Genomic DNA, 17,147 nt, shown 5'->3' on the forward strand with positions numbered 1-17,147 from the left:
AGAAACTAGGGTTTCTGTAAGAGGAGGAAATAGGTTTAAGATTTCAAAATCGGATAAAACAGACCATCTGAGCATGGACTTGTAGCCCCAATTAGGAAAGCTTGAAAATCATGATGAAAAAACTTAAAAACCAGCACCCTTGTTATCTGGCCTCCACTTGCCTCTTGGACACATTGTACTTCATTTGGATATTTCATCCTGGCTTTTTGCATCGGAGACAAGATGCACACTTTTGGTTTGGTAAGTGATCAAGAAATAAAAACACTCATGGTCTGGTAGGATTGCTTCTCAGAGCTAATAGTAGATTTATTTACTCCTCATTGGGAAAAAAATATGGTCAAATAAGGCAAATTGAACACCTCACAAGCAAGTGGAATATCAGCCTCCTGGATATCTTCCCCCCCTTTTTTTTTTTTTTTTTTTTTTTTTTGCTGTATGCGGGCCTCTCACTGCTGTGGCCTCTCCCGTTGCGGAGCACAGGCTCCGGACGCACAGGCCCAGCGGCCATGGCTCACGGGCCCAGCCACTCCACGGCATGTGGGATCTTCCCGGACCGGGGCACGAGCCCGTGTCCCCCGCATCGGCAGGCGGAATCCCAACCACTGCGCCACCAGGGAAGCCCTCTTCCCCCCTTTTTAATTGTGAGAGGGATGGAGACAAGAGCTGAGAGTCAGTGATTGCAAAGGCAAAGACAAAGGAAGGTTCATTTCAGGCCCAGATAATGGAGCACCAGATAAAATTCTGATCAAGGGTCTGAAGACCGAGAGAAGTCATACAGATCTGCCCCATGTTTTTCTTTCATCTTGGTCTGAAATGGCCCTCTACAGTTTAAATACCAAAGTTGGTATTGTACCCACTAGTACACTCTCTAGTTCATATACTAGGTTCATTCTCTCATTCATCTCTTCATTCACGTATATACTAAGCATATGCCAATTGTCATCTTGGTGTTCCTAAGTCCTCTAGTCTATGTATTTAGTTGCTTTCGTATTTACTGTTTAAACAAAAATGGCTTGAGTACCTATCCAACATACTATGGAGAGTTCAGTGTCTTTCCCAAGATTTCTGCAAACCCCAAGGGGCTTGACTGCTGTGCTTCTTGCTCAGATTTCCTAGTCCTGCTGAACTGTCAGTCCACCTCACATTCCTCTTCCTATGGTTCTTGACCTTTCTCCATCCACTGGCACCTTACAAGGGAAAAAGTCACACATTTTTCTTTGATTTCCTCACTGATACAACAAGTTCTTGTGTAGCAAACATTTACAAAAGTTTGAAATAACTTTTGAAATAGTTTTACAATGCTGGACAGTACAGCAAAACATTTAAAATGAACCATGACTCTTCTTAAAACCCTTTGGACAAAAATAGATGAAGTAAATGTGGGAAAAAATTGATAAAGTCTAAAGCTAGATGGATCCATGGGTTAATTTTTCCATTTTTGCTGTTTTTTATCTGTTATAAAGTTTTCATAACAAGAGTTTAAAAAAATGCACTGGTCCTGGGGCCATGGAAGATATTTTGCTGTCTGTGTCACTTAGGGTAAAGGCAGAGCTGCCATATCATTCTCCAAAGTACAGAGGCTAATGCTGTAGACGTTTATTTCACTCTCCTGTAACAGCTGACTCCTCACAGTCACACAGGGTTCCGAGCTCTTGTTTCATCTTGTTTCCCTGCCTTCCCCTAGGGCCTTGTCCTTGACTGTGCAGTCAAAGCTGGGCTGTAGACAAGTCTGTGTTACCATTCACAGATAGGACAGAGTAGAAATGCAGGGCAGTCCCATTCTTTCTAAACAAGTGAACAGAAGCTGCGTATGTCACTTCTGCTCTCATTCCATAGTCAGAGGACCACACCTAGCCACAAGGGTGACTAGGAAACACAGCTTCTAGCCAGGCAGTCGTATGCACAACTAAACTCTGTTCCTCCGGAAGAAGAGAAGATGGCTTTTGGCAGACACCTAGCAGACTCCCCAACACCATCTGCCTCCTTCCGCAGGATCCCTGGCCTCCCTCCATGGGATGCGGCTTCTGTGTTCCCTCATCCCTCTCTCATTCCCAGCTTTCCAACCTCTGTGTTCTACCTGTTTGTTGTGGCTGAATTGTGTCCCCCACCAAAATTCATATGTTGAAGTCCTAACCCTGAGTAATCAATATATATTAAAAAAATCTGCACATATTTAATGTATATAATTTGATGGGTTTGAACATAAGCCAATATGCATGAAAGCATCACCACAAGCCAGGTAATAAACATATCCATCACCTCTCACAGTTTCCCCGTCTCTTTCCTTTTGTATGTGTCTGTAGAACACTTAATCTGAGATCTACACTCAACAAATGTTTCAGTGTGCATTACAGTATTGGTAGCTACCGGCACTGTGTTATACAGCAGATCTCTGGAATTTATTCATCTTGCATGACTGAAACTTTATAGCCATATTGAGCAACAACTCCCCATTTCCTCCTCCCCCCAACCCCTGGTGCCATTCTACTCTCTGCTTCTATGAGCTTGGGATCATAATGAGATATCACTTCACACCTATTAGGATGGATATTATCAGAAACACAAAAGACAACAAGTGTTGATGAGGATGTGGAGAAGTTGAAACCCTTGTATGTTGTTGGTGGGAATGTAAAATGGTGCAGCTGTTATGGAAAACAGTATGGAGCCTCCTCAAAAAAATTAAAAATAGAACTACCATATGATCCAGCAATCTCACTTCTGAGTATATATCCAAAAGAATTGGCATCTGAATCTCAAAGAGATATCTGCACTCCCATGTCTATTGCAACATTATTCACAATATCCGAAATATAGAAGCAATCTAAATGTCTATTGATGGATGAATAGATAAAGAAAATGTAGTGTACACGTACAATGGAATATTATTCAGCCTTTAAAAAGAAGGAAATTCTGGGAATTCCCGGGTGATCCAATGGTTAGGACTCTCTGCTTTCACTGCCGAGGGCCCAGGTTCAATCCCTGGTCGGGGAACTAAGATCCCACAAGCCGCGAGGTGCAGCCAAAAAAGTTTTTTAGATAAATAAATAAAAAGAAGGAAATTCTACCACATGCAATGACCAAATCCAGGTTCATATGGATGAAACTGGAGGACCTCATGCAAGTGAAATAAGCCAGTCATAGAAGGAGATAGGGTCTTTAAAGAGGTAATTAAGTTAAAATGAGGTCATTAAAGTGGGCCCTAACCCAATATGACTAGTGTCCTTATAAGAAGAGGAGATTAGGACACAAACACAAAGGAAGGACCATGTGATGACAGAGGGAGAAAATGGCCATCTACAAGCCAAAGAGAGGCTTCAGAAGAAACCAACCCTGCTGACATCTTGATCTTGAACTCCTAGCCTTCAGAACTGTGAGAAATTTAATTTCTGTTGTTTAAGGCACCGGGTCTCTTTTACTTCGTTACGACAGCCCTAGGAAACCAATACTCTGGTCCTTTTAATGTAAACAGTTTTATTCTCCACTTCACTGCTCTGAACCCACGCAAGCCTCCCTAGGTAAATCCTTAACCTCATTAAGGCTCTCTGCTAAACAACAGGCCATTCTCTCAGTATATCTGCCCGTTAGTAGCACAGAATACCCATAGAAGCTGGGGCATTAGCCTTTCCTTGAACAAGATCAAACTCTTTGGCACATCAGTCTCCTTAAGTTGGAAGGGAGCAATATACAAGTCTGTTCTTCCCTGATAAGAAATATGCTACCTCATAAGAAGCTGGAGGCGTCTACAGCCAGATTTTCTTTTGTTTGCTTGAAGCAGCCGGTCTCCCCTTCCCACTTCATTCACATGCATTCATTCACCTAGTCTTAAGAGCCTCTGGGGTGCAGGCCACTGTGTGCAGACCAGCTCCAGCCCTCATGGGGCTTATTTCCTAGCGGAGAGACAGACATTAAAAGAGTAAACAGACCAATAAAATATAACTTGCTCAGGGATGCATGTTGGATGTGAGAGGGAAAAAGGGATTCACGATGATTTCAAGGTTTGACCTGAGCAACTAAAAGGATGGAGTTGCCATTTATGGAGCTGAATAGAGGTGTGGGTCTCCGTGCATTCTTCTGTGTGGAATTCAGTGCTCCCTACCGGGGGTCCTCATCTCTATTAGGAATTACTACTGACAGGTGCTGGGCAGAAGAGAAGGGAACTAACATTTGTTGAGGCTTTAATATTTACCAGTCACTCTATCTGGTGCTTTATTATACATTATCTCATTTCTTCTCTACCAAAAAACCTACTAATTTGTATTTTTCTATTTAAAAAAATTGGGGGTGGGAGGTAAAGCAAATTGAGACCAAGTGGGATTAAGAAATGCTCCCCAGGTCCACCAAGTTGAAAGCAGCAGAGCCTCTCCAAACTTAGGAAGTCTGTTTGGCTGTCAGGTATATGTATATGTATCCTATTTTTGAGAAAAGTCCATGGGACAGAAAGCTTGAAAGGTGCTGGGAAAGTCAAAGGGGCCCAGAGGTAAAAAGATCATTGGGGAAAATGGGAGAAAGTCTCAAGTAAACCAAAAAATTCTTCAAAACCAGTTCTTCTCAGGTCCACTCTCTGGACTGAGCCACGTTCTTTGCCCAGCTCTGCATTGCAGGTTTCTGTGCCTTCATTGCCATGGCCCACCCCTCCCCCTCCCCCTCCCCCTCCCTCCCGCAAATCATTCTGAGATATCCACGCAGGGAAGTCCCAGCTATGGAGACAAGCAACCTTGCCACGAAGGCACCATTAACTCTTCATCTCTAAACCCTTCTACACTCCTAACGTCTCTACCTAATGGTAAATTCAGTTTTCAGGTTAAACTCAAGTTCAGAACTTGTCAATTGTAAATTACCTCTCTCCTACTATTTCCCGGTCCTACCATGGCGTTATGATTTTCCTATCAGCTGGGCTTGACGCTTAGAAATCTTCTGTCTCACACCCATGCAGGTCTATGATCCACCTCCTCAATATCTTACACAGCCCTTCCTATACTTGAAGGTTCCTACCGTCTGCTGTGCCACGGGCCTTCATGACCTCCCGCTTGGGTTTCAGCAATAACCTCCTGTTTCCCATCCCATCTCGATCACTTTCTCCTGCTACAACCCCATATCTCTCTGCCAGGTTGATTTTTTTCTAAAGCTCAGCTCTGAAACTGTCAGTGTTTCCCTGTTGCTGCCAAAATAAATACAAATCCTCAGATTCCCATTCAAGCCCCACCCAATTCCATTTCTCCTCCCTCATCTCCCTATGTAGCATCTTCTATGGATAACTGCAGTAAAGTGCTTTGCCTCTATTGTCATTTGAATCCTACATATCATCCAAGGCTTATTTCAAATCTTATCTGCTCCATAAAGTAACTTGCTGGTGACCCCTTCCTTGAGGGATCTTTTCTCAGCCTCTTACCATATACCTCTCCTGTGGCATTTATCTAGATACTTACAGGTTGGGTTTTTTTTTTTTTTCTCACGTAGTGGATATGAATTTACAACTCCAAATACTGATGATCAATAAATGGCAATTCAAAGATCATATTATATCTGACTCCAAGTCCCAATACCTCCAGGTCAGCAGAGAGTTCAGTCTTCCCTAGGTATGAATGAGAATTTATGAAGCTCACGTGGTATCCCACTAAGCTCATCATTTGGTTTCATGATCCAAGTCTTCACTATTCCTTGAGTGGAGCCTGCTGGCTGGGACGTACCCTCTCTCCATGGTCTACTCTTCTCCTCGAAGCTCTGTCCTCCCATTTATGGTGCTGCTGGAGGAGCGGCAGTCTCCTGCTGCCTACGGATCCAGCTGAAGTCTATTTCCTTTCCACTTGAGGGATATTCTTCCCCTCTCTTGACCCTCAAAGACCCTCCTTTTGTTCTGCCTCTCCTTAATGGATACCGAATATCTTCACAAGTCATACCACCTTTTACAAAAGACAGAAGGACCGATTGCCTTCCTGTATTTCTGCTTTCTGCCCTGAAACTCAAACCTCCCTGAGGCAAAGGAGCACTCCTCTTAGCCTGGGGGAGGCTGCAAAGTCACGGAGGGCAAACGCAAGTTCTTCTCTCAATCAGGAATCCAGCCGCACTTGTCCGAGTTCTCTGGTGACTGCAGTAGTCTTACTCATGTCTCGATCCTTTATAGTCTGTGCACATTGCAAAGGTATCCGGCTTAATAAATGAGGAGGACTCAAGAAAATTCCATCAGGAAATGTCCATGTTTTGTTTGTCTTGTTTTTCCTCTCTTACTACCATCAAACATCCTATTGGTTCTCCTTTCTCTGCCTTTGGACAATATCTCAGGCAGATCCCTTAGCTTTACCTGTCACTTCCAAGTATTAGGACACTATTATTTCAGTAATTAGGAAATCCAGATCAGTCTAGTGTCAAACTTCTGCTCTCTGGGAGAGCAGTGGGAGAGCTCTGGGAGAGCTTCCCTGGTGGCACAGTGGTTAAGAATCCTCCTGCCAGTGCAGGGGAAACGGGTTCGAGCCCTGTTCCAGGAGGATTCCACATGCCCCAGAGCAACTAAGCCCATGCACCACAATTACTGAGCCTGTGCTCTAGAGCCCGTGCTCTGAAACGAGAGGCCACTGCAATGAGAAGTCCGTGCACCGTGATGAAGAGTAGCCCCTTCTCGCACCAACTAGAGAAAGCCCGTGAGCAGCAATGAAGACCCAACACAGCCAAAAATAGATAAATAAATTTATTTTTTAAAAAACCAAACTTCTGCTCTCTTCCTCTAGTTCAAAGCTTCTTCCCTTTCCCCTGCCCATGCCCAGCCTATGCGCAGAACCCTGTATTTTGGGAGGGGACTGTGGTCTGTCCTTGCTTCATGTCCTCCCCAGGATGCTATTGACTCTTCCACATCTGGAGCAAAGGGTGGAGGGAAAGAAGGATGATAGGACAAGGGGCGAAATACTCTTTCTCCAGTGCTGTTTGAGGACCTCTCTGGGCTGTTGAGTGCCTTTTCTCTCGTGGAAAAAAGCCCAAATGCTGGCTCGGTTTTCTTGTGAGGACCGTCTGTCAGCTCTTTGAAGGACACTCCCCATGCCCACGTCCGTCATTCCACTCTGCCCTGTCCTCTGCTGCGTGTCATGCACCCTTGGGGTAGTTCCCCCTCAGCTCTTCTGCTCAGCGGCTTTTCCTAGTGTCCACTTGGCCCTCTAGAAAACACCATTCAGTCTTCCCTCACTTGTCCCCCGCCCCCTTGCTCCCATTGACACCTAGAAGATCAGGCCACTCTCCTTGCCCCGCCGTCAGAGGCCAACAGGGGCCACCTCTGTCTTCATCAGGCACACACCCAAACTCCTGTGGTCACATATAGGTTCTCGGCTCTGGTAGGAGAACTGGGGCACCTCACTGAGCATCTAGCTGGGGACTAGGTGAGCTGTCCCTTTCCCTTTGTGGCAGACACCACACTCTTGACTGCTTCCTTCACCTGACTGGAGGTAGAGGAATATTCCAGAGCCCATTCTCCTGACAAATCTATTCAAAGAAAGCCTCTTTCCTCCAACAAATCCCTAGCCTTCTCTTAGACAAGCCGGAGGTGGGTGTTAGGCTAAGGGCCACAAAATCACATTTGGTCACTCGTAACAAATCCTGAATAGCTGTGTCCAACGTCGCTCTTTTTAGAACTTGTAGTACTCCTTAGCTATCGGTCTCAGCTTTGGATTTCAGCTGCAGTTCTGAGGCAACAGAAATACCTGAGGAATTAAATAACCTTCAGACCCATTCATTTCTTTGGGTATATAAATGCAAAATAGTAATTAAAGAAAATGACTTGACAAAGAAGGGAAATGGCTTCATCCTTACAAACACATTCTGAGCACCAGTTGCATTAGGCAGGTTGTCTGTCTCCCGTCCCCTTAGGATTGGAAAGGGGCCATTTGGGTGTCCTGCAGCCTTGTGAATAGCCTTTCTTTATCATTATGGTGACCTTTTCTCCATCATCTTAACTTACTACATGGAAAATGTTGGTATAAGTAATTACATTTCAACTGCTTGGGGAACTTTTTCTTTTAATGTTTTTTAAAAGTTGCAGTTCTTGCACAAAAATTAAGCTGCTGCTTATATTCAAGTACTGGTCCACTGGTTTCTGCCTTTCTGAACCTAGAAAAATGACCATCACATTCACTGATTTCCTACCCCTCCATGGAAAGGAATAGTAATACAGTGTTCTAGAAGAACTGTTTGCATGAGAGAAAATAGTCTTCAGATTCAGGCAGAGCCTTCCTTACCATCCAAGCAGCTTGTAGGCTTGGGGAGCCCATAAAAGGAGAGGTCACAGGGATGGGTGGACAGTTAGGGTAGGACCCAGAGACAGGCCCTGAAGGGGCCTGGAATTTCACCTTGTGACCTGGAGGAAGTGCTTGTGTTTGCATTTGTAACTTGTTTTTCTTTTAATCATTAAAAAAGAATCTGAACTTTGTCTGTGTTTCCTGGAACGTGACCTATGGACCATCTATATCAGAATCAGCTTGGAGAGCATGTTTAAGTGCAGATGCCTGGATCCCACATAAGACTACAAATCAGGACCACAGCCTTGGGACCCTAGAATTTACATTTTCAGTAAGCCACCTACCTCTCAAGTTTGAGACTCCCTGTAGGCTCTGCTGTCCTCATTGGCACAGACACTCCGAAGAGGCGTCAGGCTCAGGGCTATTCATCATCTTGAAGCAGAACCACCAAAGCCCCCAGTTTCAACTTCCTCTCCTTCCTGACAACCTGTCTTCCCCCAATACAGGTGTGCTTTGTCCCCTACTAGTCCCTGATTCGTTTTCTCTTTTTTCTTCATTTTCTTTTGTCTTCTACTTTGCCATTCTTATTCATTGAGATCATAGTTTTATTCAGTTAACCAGAGTCTTTAAGTTTCCATTTTTAGGGAAATTTTGCAGTTTGTCTCTCATGTCTCTCTCTAAATGAGTTACACTCTGACCAAGGTTAACCTAAGATATACTACACATCTGCAAAATTTAAGAATACTTTTGGCCCCAAACTTGAGATACAGTTTCCAAGTCCTACAACATCTTCTGGGAAGTATGATCCCTTTATTTCAGTGATTCCTTCCCCACTAGTTAGATAGACTTTGCTCTGCCTGCCTTCTTTCTTGGGAATAACATGATCATGGAAGAGCAGAATTAATGGGTAAGCTACCCCAAGTGTGTGTGTGTGTGTGTGTGTGTTTGGGGGGGGGCTGTCCATATAAAAAATCGGAGCCTACGGGGGCTCCCCTGGTGGCGCAGTGGTTGAGAGTCCGCCTGCCGATGGAGGGGACACGGGTTCGTGCCCCGGTCCGGGAAGATCGCACATGCCATGGAGCGGCTGGGCCCGTGAGCCATGGCCGCTGAGCCTGTGCCTCCAGAGCCTGTGCTCTGCAACGGGAGAGGCCGCAACAGTGAGAGGCCTGCGTACCGAAAAAAAAAAAAAAAAATTGGAGCCTTCCCAAATCAGCTTGTTGGCATCATTCTGACGGACCAATCTCTTGTGATCCTGTGAAAGAAGCATTTGCTCACCAAGCTGCTCTTCTGGCATTGAAGCCTAGTGAGAGCATTCCAGGACGTCCCCACAGACCTGAGTCCAGGCTCACTGCCCAGATGGCATTGTACTTCAGCCTTCACCAGCTGAAACCCTGCAGGGCAAAGGAACCCAGAGCCCCGAGACCGGGTGTGGTCCTCACTCTAATGTTATGGCCTGCTGCTTCTATTCGAATGCTAGATACTATAGAAATTATGTCTCTTCCCTTCCCTTCTTCCTTCTTTCCTTTCTTTCTGTTTCTGTCTTCACCTCTCACACATAGTTTCTATTCTTCTCATGCAAGATGCCTCATGCAGTTGCAAGCTCACTCACTCTTCTCCTTCTCACACACCCTCACATTTGCTTTTATGCTAGGTTTCATGAAGACAGGAGAGTGGTGGGAAAATGTGACAGAATAAAAAAAGGTATGAGCTAATAAATGTAGTCAACTGGGGAAACAACAAGGCCTGTTCGTTCAGATTCCACTTAGTGTCTTAGAGATAAGGATGTTCCTTTCCTCTGGGTTTAGGGAGGTCACCTCTCATGTAGAGTTTTATGTCCTGCTTCAAGGGAAGGTCAAAAATCTTTCTTGCCCATGCCATATCTCAAACTCCTTCAGCTTAAAAATAGATGATATGTCAAGGTGTTATATGTTGAACCCTGTCGCAAGGGAGGAGGGAGTTTGTCTAGGGTCCTTACTTAGGCTGTGAAAGGTAATTAGAGCTTCCTGGATATGGAATTATATAGAATTTTGGGGGGGGGGCAATTGTATAAGAGACAGGGCACCTAAACGGAGACAGTTGTTCCATCAGGAAATGTAGATGCTGATGCAGGAACGCTGCCGGCAGCAGTGCATGGGAGTCGCAGCAGTGGGGACATTGCCAAACATACGGAGTGCGCTGGAGGACAAGATCATTCCAGTTTTCTATAGAAGCCCCCAGATTGGGATATGCAAATTACAAAGCTATGGAAAGAAGGATTTGAGTTCTCTTCTTCCCGGCTGAAAATTTCTTGTTTCAATGCTGATGACATAGTTCATCAGCTAGATCATTCCATAGAACAGCCAAAACCATCTGGACACAATCAGGGTATTCCCAAACCTGCACTCTTGGAGCACGAACAGTATTCATGAGTCTTCTAATCGGCCGACCCTGCCTAAGGTGCAAATGCATATGAAATTATTAGCAATGGAAAAGCATAGGTTACAGAGAATGTTTCCTTCTGAAGGGAATAGCTGATGGCACATCAATTTCTGATATCAGAGGCATGGAAATATGTCTGCCATAGAGTCGCAGAATTTTTGAGTTAGTAGATTGAGGTCATTAGTTTTCACCTCTCAGTCAGTGAAGTATTTTCTAGAGCATGTCAATAATAATAACCACTAAATAATAAGGAGGTGAAGGTACCTCATCTTTATGGGGCCCTTACTCTTAATTTACACTCTCTTATTTAATCCTCATATCATATCAGCAAGCTAGGTGGTATTTGCATCCCTCATTTCACCGAGAAGGAAACTGAAGCTGTTAAGTAAAGCAGTTTATCTCCAAGTCAATACCGTGAGTGAGTGGGAGAGCCAGGGTTGATATTAAAATATTTAACCACAGGTGTGGCCAAGGCATGAGCCAATGAGAACAGACAGTGGTCCCTGGAGGTCCCCTACTGGGCCAGGAATTAACTCTTTAAGTAATTGGACCTGGGGGAGTGGGGCTGGGGGAAGGTTTTTGGGACACCCAGGTTTGCTGGGAGTGAGGATGGAGCGCACTTGGGTACTTGGGGAAGGAGTTATTTACCAGCCTTTTCACTTACTCTAAATGTCTTGGGAGATTACCTAGGATGGAGGAACAGTGCTGGCAAGAAATCTCATTCCATTCTTTGTTTATATCTGCTAGAGTGGTGCTTCTTAATTTTTTTTTTTTTTTTTGAGTCTGAGGGTCTGAGATCCTTCTAAGAATCTAACAAAAGGAACAGACTATCTTTCTAGAAAACACACATTGGTACGTGCACACATGCATGAAACACACATGAAACATAATTTTGAATTCAAAGAGCCCTAGAATTAAGAATCAACCTTCCACATGGGTGCACCCTTATATACTGACCCTCTTTTTGCCATTTTGCCACTCTTCCCAGCCCTGGCCTGGGTGGAACAGCCTCAGGTCTATGTGACATAACAGCTGAGGAAGGCAGGAGCAAAGGAGGAATGACAGGAAATCTGTTCTTCCTATCCCAAGTTGAATAACTGAGCACAGTTTTCCATAGAAATATGTTTCCATCTGTTGATCACTTTCTAGATTATCGTTAGGTCCATATTGCTGGTATCTTGTGAGTTAACAGGTTGTGAGCTTGCATGGGGACAGAACCACTCATCTTCTTTTTCTGGGAAAATGTGTTTAATCTGTTCCAACCAAACAACCTCTGAATGAAGCTTTGGAACTTCTAAGTTGGGTTCTTAGTAAGTTGGGGACAGACTGTGCTCCATTTGTGAAAGAGGAGAAAATATTGTATTAGCCGTGTAACTGGACTGCAAGCCCAAAGACTTAAAAGGATGCACGTTACGGAAAGTACTATTTTTAATTTAAAAAATTGAAATATATACCGTGTGACGTTAGGACTCTGTGTTTTTAAACCCCTTCATGTCCTCTGTGACCTAATGCATCACCGTGGTGTTGGTAAGTGTAGGGAAGGCTGTGCTTTTTCCAGCTGGTAAGAATTTTTACGTAGACATAGATTTTTTCTTAAAAAATCTTTTTGCAAGGCTGAATAACCAGCTATTTTAATGATCTAAACCACCTAAAATTTCAGTACTTTGGATTCGATTTTGATGCATAGTGTTCTATAGAAAGCACAAGCAAAAATGTATAATTCATGAATGATGTGGTGCATTCATGATTTATTTACAGCCCAGAACTCCTGGTAGCTCAGAGAACATCAAACACCCTACACCCTGGCCTGCCATTTAAAGCAGGACCTAGGAAAAAGACAAGACAGAACACAGGAGATGTACTGTTAACTTTATATAAGACAATGAGTAAAACACCTAAATATTTGCCAAGAAATACATTGAACAATGATAGAAATAAAACATGGCTTTGAGAAAACTAGAAGTATCAGGAGATTGACTATTGGTGCCATGAGAGAAGTTGTATATGCTACTATTTGTCACAGGCTTCTCTGTCTGCTTTTTCCTAATTAATTCTTCATCATATCTTGTGATTTTTTTCAGTCTTCCTGAGTATTCCTATTTCCTAATAAAATTTTAACTATGAAAAAACCCTAAAATCCTTAGGACGGTTAGGAGAGGGACATAATTTTGTCAGTTTTCCAGCACAGTTACTAGTTCGTTGTTTCGTGAAACATTCTGTTACATAGCACAGGTCCCTGTCACCCCTTACCAGCGCTGGCATCATCCTTAGCCCGCAGATTCTCAGCTGGGAGGCTATTTCAGGCATGGCTCCTCACTGGGTGGTGCGTTACATTAATCTGGAGTCACCCGGTTGATGATCAAACAAAGAGTTGTGGGGGTGGCTAGGTGGGAGTAAGGATGACAAAGTGTCCTTTTTTGGTAAAATTATATTTTCCTCTCCACAAAAAAGCGACTGTCTCTATTAAACTGGTAAAATGGTTAATAAAAAATAAAAAATAAATTTAAAATCCTCCATGAGTTTTCATAAAATGCAACTCCATGTGCACTGGAGACCTCAAGGCTGAAGGACATTCTCCACCTGGCCCCAGGCCCAGGGGACAGTGTATGTCCCCTGAGCTGGGGCAGGGATCAGATGGGAGGCCTAGCTACCCAGGCCTGGACTGACCCTTTCGTCACAGTTGAGGCGAATTCTCAGTGGTGGACAAGCTTTTGGTGAAACGTGAGTGGTTATGAGGGTTCATTTTCCTAGGGGTCATCAAGTTCTGCCTTCTCCAGAAACCCCCACCCCACCCTGTTACAGCACCTTTGTCTTTATGAACGATAAAACCCCAACTTTGACAAATCCCTGTTCCAGGGGGCGTTGTGGGGTTGGAATCCTCACCATGGATTGCCTCCTTCCTCCTTTTGTACGGGTGGGATAGATGGAAATAATCACTCTCCCTGGGAGAGGTACTTTGGCAGGTGGTCCTTAGCATGGATTTTACCTTTTTCTTCTCTTCAGATATAACTAATTCTTGTGGGAGTTTGTCTTAGCTCAGGCTGCTATAAAAGTTGCCATAGATTGAGTGGCTTATAAACAACAGACATTTATTTCTCACAGTTCTGAAGGCTGGGAAGTCCAAGATGAAGGTGCCAGCAGATTCAGTGTCTCATGAGGGCAACTCCTCCTGCCTTGCAGGTGGTTGTGTTCGTACTGTGTCCTCACATGGCAGAAAGAGGGATCATCTCTCTTGTGTCTCTTCTTGTAAGGGCACTAATCCCATTCCTGAGGGCTCCACCCACATGACCTAATACCTCCCAAAGGCCCCACCTCCAATTACTACCGCACTGAGGATCAGGGCGTCAACATATGGACAGGGGAGGGGGCGGGGGGATACAAACATTCAATCCATATCAGAGTTTATTCCTAAGTAAAAAACGAACAAAAGAAAAGAATAAAACAGGAACTTTGAAGAGCATAAGACACTCAGTGGGTTAAGGCCATGGGGAGAATGGGGGTCCTGGCTCCCCGTTGCAATTTGACCACCCTACACATTCACCTTCAAACCTTCTGCGTTGTTAGCTGTGGTTGCCCCAGGGACCTAATAATTTGAAGGCTTTGCAGGAGGCATATTAGCCCATCTGGGCAAGCAGAGTAGCATTTAGGGTGACGTGTGAGGCAGGACTCCTTTTTCATGTCCAATTTTGCTATTTCCAAGCCTGTCGTTAGAGCACGATATGTGTGATGTCCACTACAACGGGTACCAGGCTGAAGGCCTCTCAAGAGGATCATAAATGAAGACAGACTAGCTCCATTAAGTATGTTGTAAAATAAATTGTTCTTCTACTTTTCCTCCCTTGGGTTTTTGAGTTAGTCTGTGTGATATTATTAGCATCTGTCTTACTTTCTCCTTTAGGACAAAGAATAAAGTCAGTTGCTTTAGAAGAAAATATAAACATCTTGTCAAACAAAGAGGAAAATTGGGCTCTTTGGAACGCACAGGCCCCGATTAAATAGGAAAAGGGGAAGCAGACCCCAAGTCATAGAAGCAAGGGTTACAGAATAGAATAAACTTTTCAGTGGGGAAATCTTGGACTCTGTATGGACACTGTCCCATAAACTTCTCCCACAAGCCACACATACCACTGATCTAAATCCAACGGGCAACCTAGATTATGATGCTTCTAGGGAGACTGAATCTATAGACACAACATTAACAAATGACCTATGAACAGGCAAAATCCTGTGGACCAGCCTTGCTGTGAGGAAGTCCATCTGAAACAACAGTGTCAGCAGGGAGGGGGTCTCTGAGATCAACTGCCACTGCAAGGCTAGAAGTGGGGCATGGGGATGGGAGACTTTCTAAGAAATCTGCTTTTGCCAAGATGGGGTCCTCATCTAAACCTCTCTAGAGCAAACTACCAGGATCAGAACCGGTCTCCTGCCATGACCTGTAGTGACCAGAGGGCAGCTCACCTAAAATGGGATTGAGCCTAGAGCATGTCAGCCTCTGAGGTAACCCAGAGTGTGGGCCAGAGGAAAACAGCTGATCAGGCTGTTTATTTCAAAATTCTCAAATTGTCTAGTCTGCATGATAAGTACGGTACAGTGAACAAGGGGATTCAGCCAGAGCTGGAACTGATCAGACATGAGTTGCACACAATGGCATATAGGTCTTAAATGGCACACTAAGCCCTCCTGGCTCATAGCTGCTCTCTGGAGTGTTGTGTTAAGGAGGATCCTGAGCCTGAATCTGAGCCCAGCAGGAAAGAGGACCATGATCAGTGGCAATATCTACCATGGACCAGGATTGGGAGAATAACGGCCCTGTGCCATATATGTACCATCTCTGAACTACACACTGACAGTAATGCTCTGGGCCTAGAAAAGTAGGTTGGAATCTAGTCACGGAAAGCTTCAAATATCAGACTAAAGAGCCTGCCCTTTATTTTGTGGAATTTTGTGGTTCGTTTGGTCAGAGCAGTTGTTCTAGAAATATGGAATGTAAATGTCTTTATCAGGATCCATTCTCTCCACCTGGCAGCAAGCCTCCACAGCTCCCTGTCAACCTAAACATTCAGGCACATCTTACACTTAAATCACCTGAAGGTGTTTGAGTTTGCAGCCCTGTTGCAGGAATCAGAGAGTCATTGATGGATTGTGAGCTGAAAAATGACATGCTCAGAACAGACTTTAGGAAGATTATTCTTGCAAAGATATAAAAGACGGATTGGAGGGAAGGAAAAAGTAGAAGTTGCAATACCAGTTAAGAAGTTCCTGGAACCCTTCACGTAGGTTACATAGACCTAAACTAGGACTATGGGAATAAAAAGAGTGAGCTAAGAGTTGTGCAGAAGTGATACCAAGGTGTAGATTGGGTGTGGTAGGTGGAAAGAAGAGAGACTTCAAAATAATGTCAAAGTTTAAACCTGAGGGCCTGGGTGAAGACTGGTGATCCCATTACTAGATATAGGGAATTCAAATAGAGGAACAGCTTTAGGCTTGGATGTAGGAAGGAAGGAGATGAGTGGATGAATTGCAGAACCCAGTTATTTTTCTGATGATGCTACTGTTATATGGACTCACAACACAGCATTTTCCTGAGAAAACCTGTGAGTTAAACATGGTGTCTTGGGCTTACCTGGTGGTACAGTGGTTAAGAATACGCCTGCCAATGCAGGGAACACGGGTTCGAGCCCTGGTCCGGGAAGATCCCACATGCTGTGAAGCAACTAAGCCTGTGCGCCACAACTAGTGAGCCTGCGCTCTAGAGCCTGCGAGCCACAACTACTGAGCCCGCGTGTCACAACTACTGAAGCCCACGTGCCTAGAGCCCGAGCTCTGCAACAGGAGAAGCCACCACAATGAGAAGCCGGTGCACCGCAACGAAGAGTAACCCCTGCTCGCCCCAACTAGAGAAAGCTGCACGCAGCAACGAAGACCCAATCCAGCCAAAAATAAATAAATAAATTTATAAAAAACAAAACAAAAAAATATGGTGTCTTGTCCTATTTTTTCCAAGACTAATGGAGGGAGTCCAATTTGGACAGCTGGCTGGGATTAAAGGTTTAGCCAGTGGCCATGGAATAGAGCCAAATTAGCTGGGATAGAATCTGTGCCCTTGACCAGAAGAGCAAAGGACTAACTGGTAATCAGCTTCAGCCATTTCTGCTATACCATCTAATCAGGTATCGGCTTCCTGTCCTCAGCTTCTTGCCAGCTGGATGGTCGCCTTGCCTTACCACCTGGCACAGCTGTGGGTAGATGTCACACTGAACTGGTGTGACGCCTCACCTCTCTCGGTCAAGGATGGGATGGATGGGGTGAGCACGATAGGGAGTGGGAAGGTGTGGCTAGGCCAACAACAAGTGTGGGTACAGTCTTGCTGGATGCCTAGGATTGCAGCTTACCTGCCCATTGGGTCCAAGAGTCCTGCTTCATGATGCCAGGTGTGGGGCTTGCTAGTGACACTTGCTGCACACCGCCCACGCAACATCTTGTTGTCGATACTTGATGCCAAGAGCCGCCCGT

At 44.6% G+C, this 17,147-nt stretch overlaps 1 protein-coding gene across 1 annotated transcript in view; it reads left to right on the forward strand.

Annotated features, from left to right (window-relative positions):
* The window catches only part of BBS10 (Bardet-Biedl syndrome 10), a 43,874-nt gene extending 27,320 nt beyond the window's left edge, over positions 1-16,554 (forward strand). The window contains exon 4 of the mRNA XM_081249935.1: positions 16,297-16,554. Within this exon, the coding sequence (XP_081106061.1) occupies positions 16,297-16,387 (91 nt within the window). The 3' untranslated portion in view covers positions 16,388-16,554. The remainder of the gene's footprint in view (positions 1-16,296) is intronic.
* The last annotated feature ends 593 nt before the right edge of the window (positions 16,555-17,147 follow it).

Source organism: Mesoplodon bidens (genome assembly GCF_964165515.1).
Source record: "Mesoplodon bidens genome assembly, chromosome: 11".
Taxonomy (NCBI): Eukaryota; Metazoa; Chordata; class Mammalia; order Artiodactyla; family Ziphiidae; genus Mesoplodon; species Mesoplodon bidens.